General features: G+C 63.5%; 1 protein-coding gene across 1 annotated transcript in view; it reads left to right on the top strand.

The window, feature by feature from the left end:
* LOC104411874 (gonadotropin-releasing hormone II receptor-like) overlaps positions 1-834 on the top strand; it is a gene marked incomplete at both ends in the record, with an annotated part of 1098 nt that extends 264 nt beyond the window's left edge. Inside the window, 2 exons of the mRNA XM_010022412.1 lie at positions 177-378; positions 565-834. Of these exons, the coding sequence (XP_010020714.1) occupies positions 177-378; positions 565-834 (472 nt within the window). The remainder of the gene's footprint in view (positions 1-176; positions 379-564) is intronic.
* Between the last annotated feature and the right edge of the window lie 7 nt (positions 835-841).

The raw sequence follows: 841 nt of genomic DNA on the forward strand, positions 1-841 counted from the left end.
ATTCCCTGGGAATGGGGAGCACGCCTGGTGCTGGGGTGACTCCGGGTTCCACTCAGATGACGAGGGTCTGACCCTGTGGCTCCAGTGGTCCCTGGCTCGGATACTGGTGTCCTACCTTAGGGAGGCCTGGAGCCCCTGGGGAGGGGGCTTCCATCCCACCTCTGCTTTGCCTCTAGCTCTTCCTCTTCCGCACGGTCACAGTCACCATCCACCCCCTGCACAACTTCACGCAGTGCACCACGCTCGGCAGCTTCGCCCAGCCCCGGGCTGAGAACATGCTGGGCTTCACTTGCCTCTTCCTGCTCCCGCTGCTCATCATGGTCTGCTGCTACACACGCATCCTCCTGGAGATCTCCCGGCGCATGGGCTCCAGCCTCTGTGAGTGTCTGGGATGCCACGACCCCGTGCCCAGGGGCTCTGCAGGGACCCTGGGATGGGGAGAGCAGGAGGGAGCCCCGGCTGAGGCTGTGTGTGGGGAACCCCTAGCCCTCCCTCAGAGCATGGGGTCCCCATTCCAACTAGGCTCCTAAGTGTCCCCTGCTCATGGGCCATGGTCCTCCCCAGTCTCCTCCCAGGACACGTCACTGCGGTGCTCCAGGGACAACATCCCACGGGCACGGCTGCGCATGCTGAAGATGAGCCTGGTCATCGTCTCCTCCTTCATCCTCTGCTGGACTCCCTACTACCTGCTGGGACTGTGGTACTGGTTCTGCCCCCGGGCCATGGAGAAGAGGGTCTCACCCGCCCTTGCCCACATCCTCTTCATATTCGGCCTCTTCAACGCGTGCCTGGACCCCATCACCTATGGGCTCTTCACCATCCCTTTCCGGAGGGGCTGGGG

This window comes from Nestor notabilis, unplaced genomic scaffold (assembly GCF_000696875.1).
Source record: "Nestor notabilis isolate BGI_N333 unplaced genomic scaffold, ASM69687v1 scaffold23299, whole genome shotgun sequence".
In the NCBI taxonomy this organism is placed as follows: Eukaryota; Metazoa; Chordata; class Aves; order Psittaciformes; family Psittacidae; genus Nestor; species Nestor notabilis.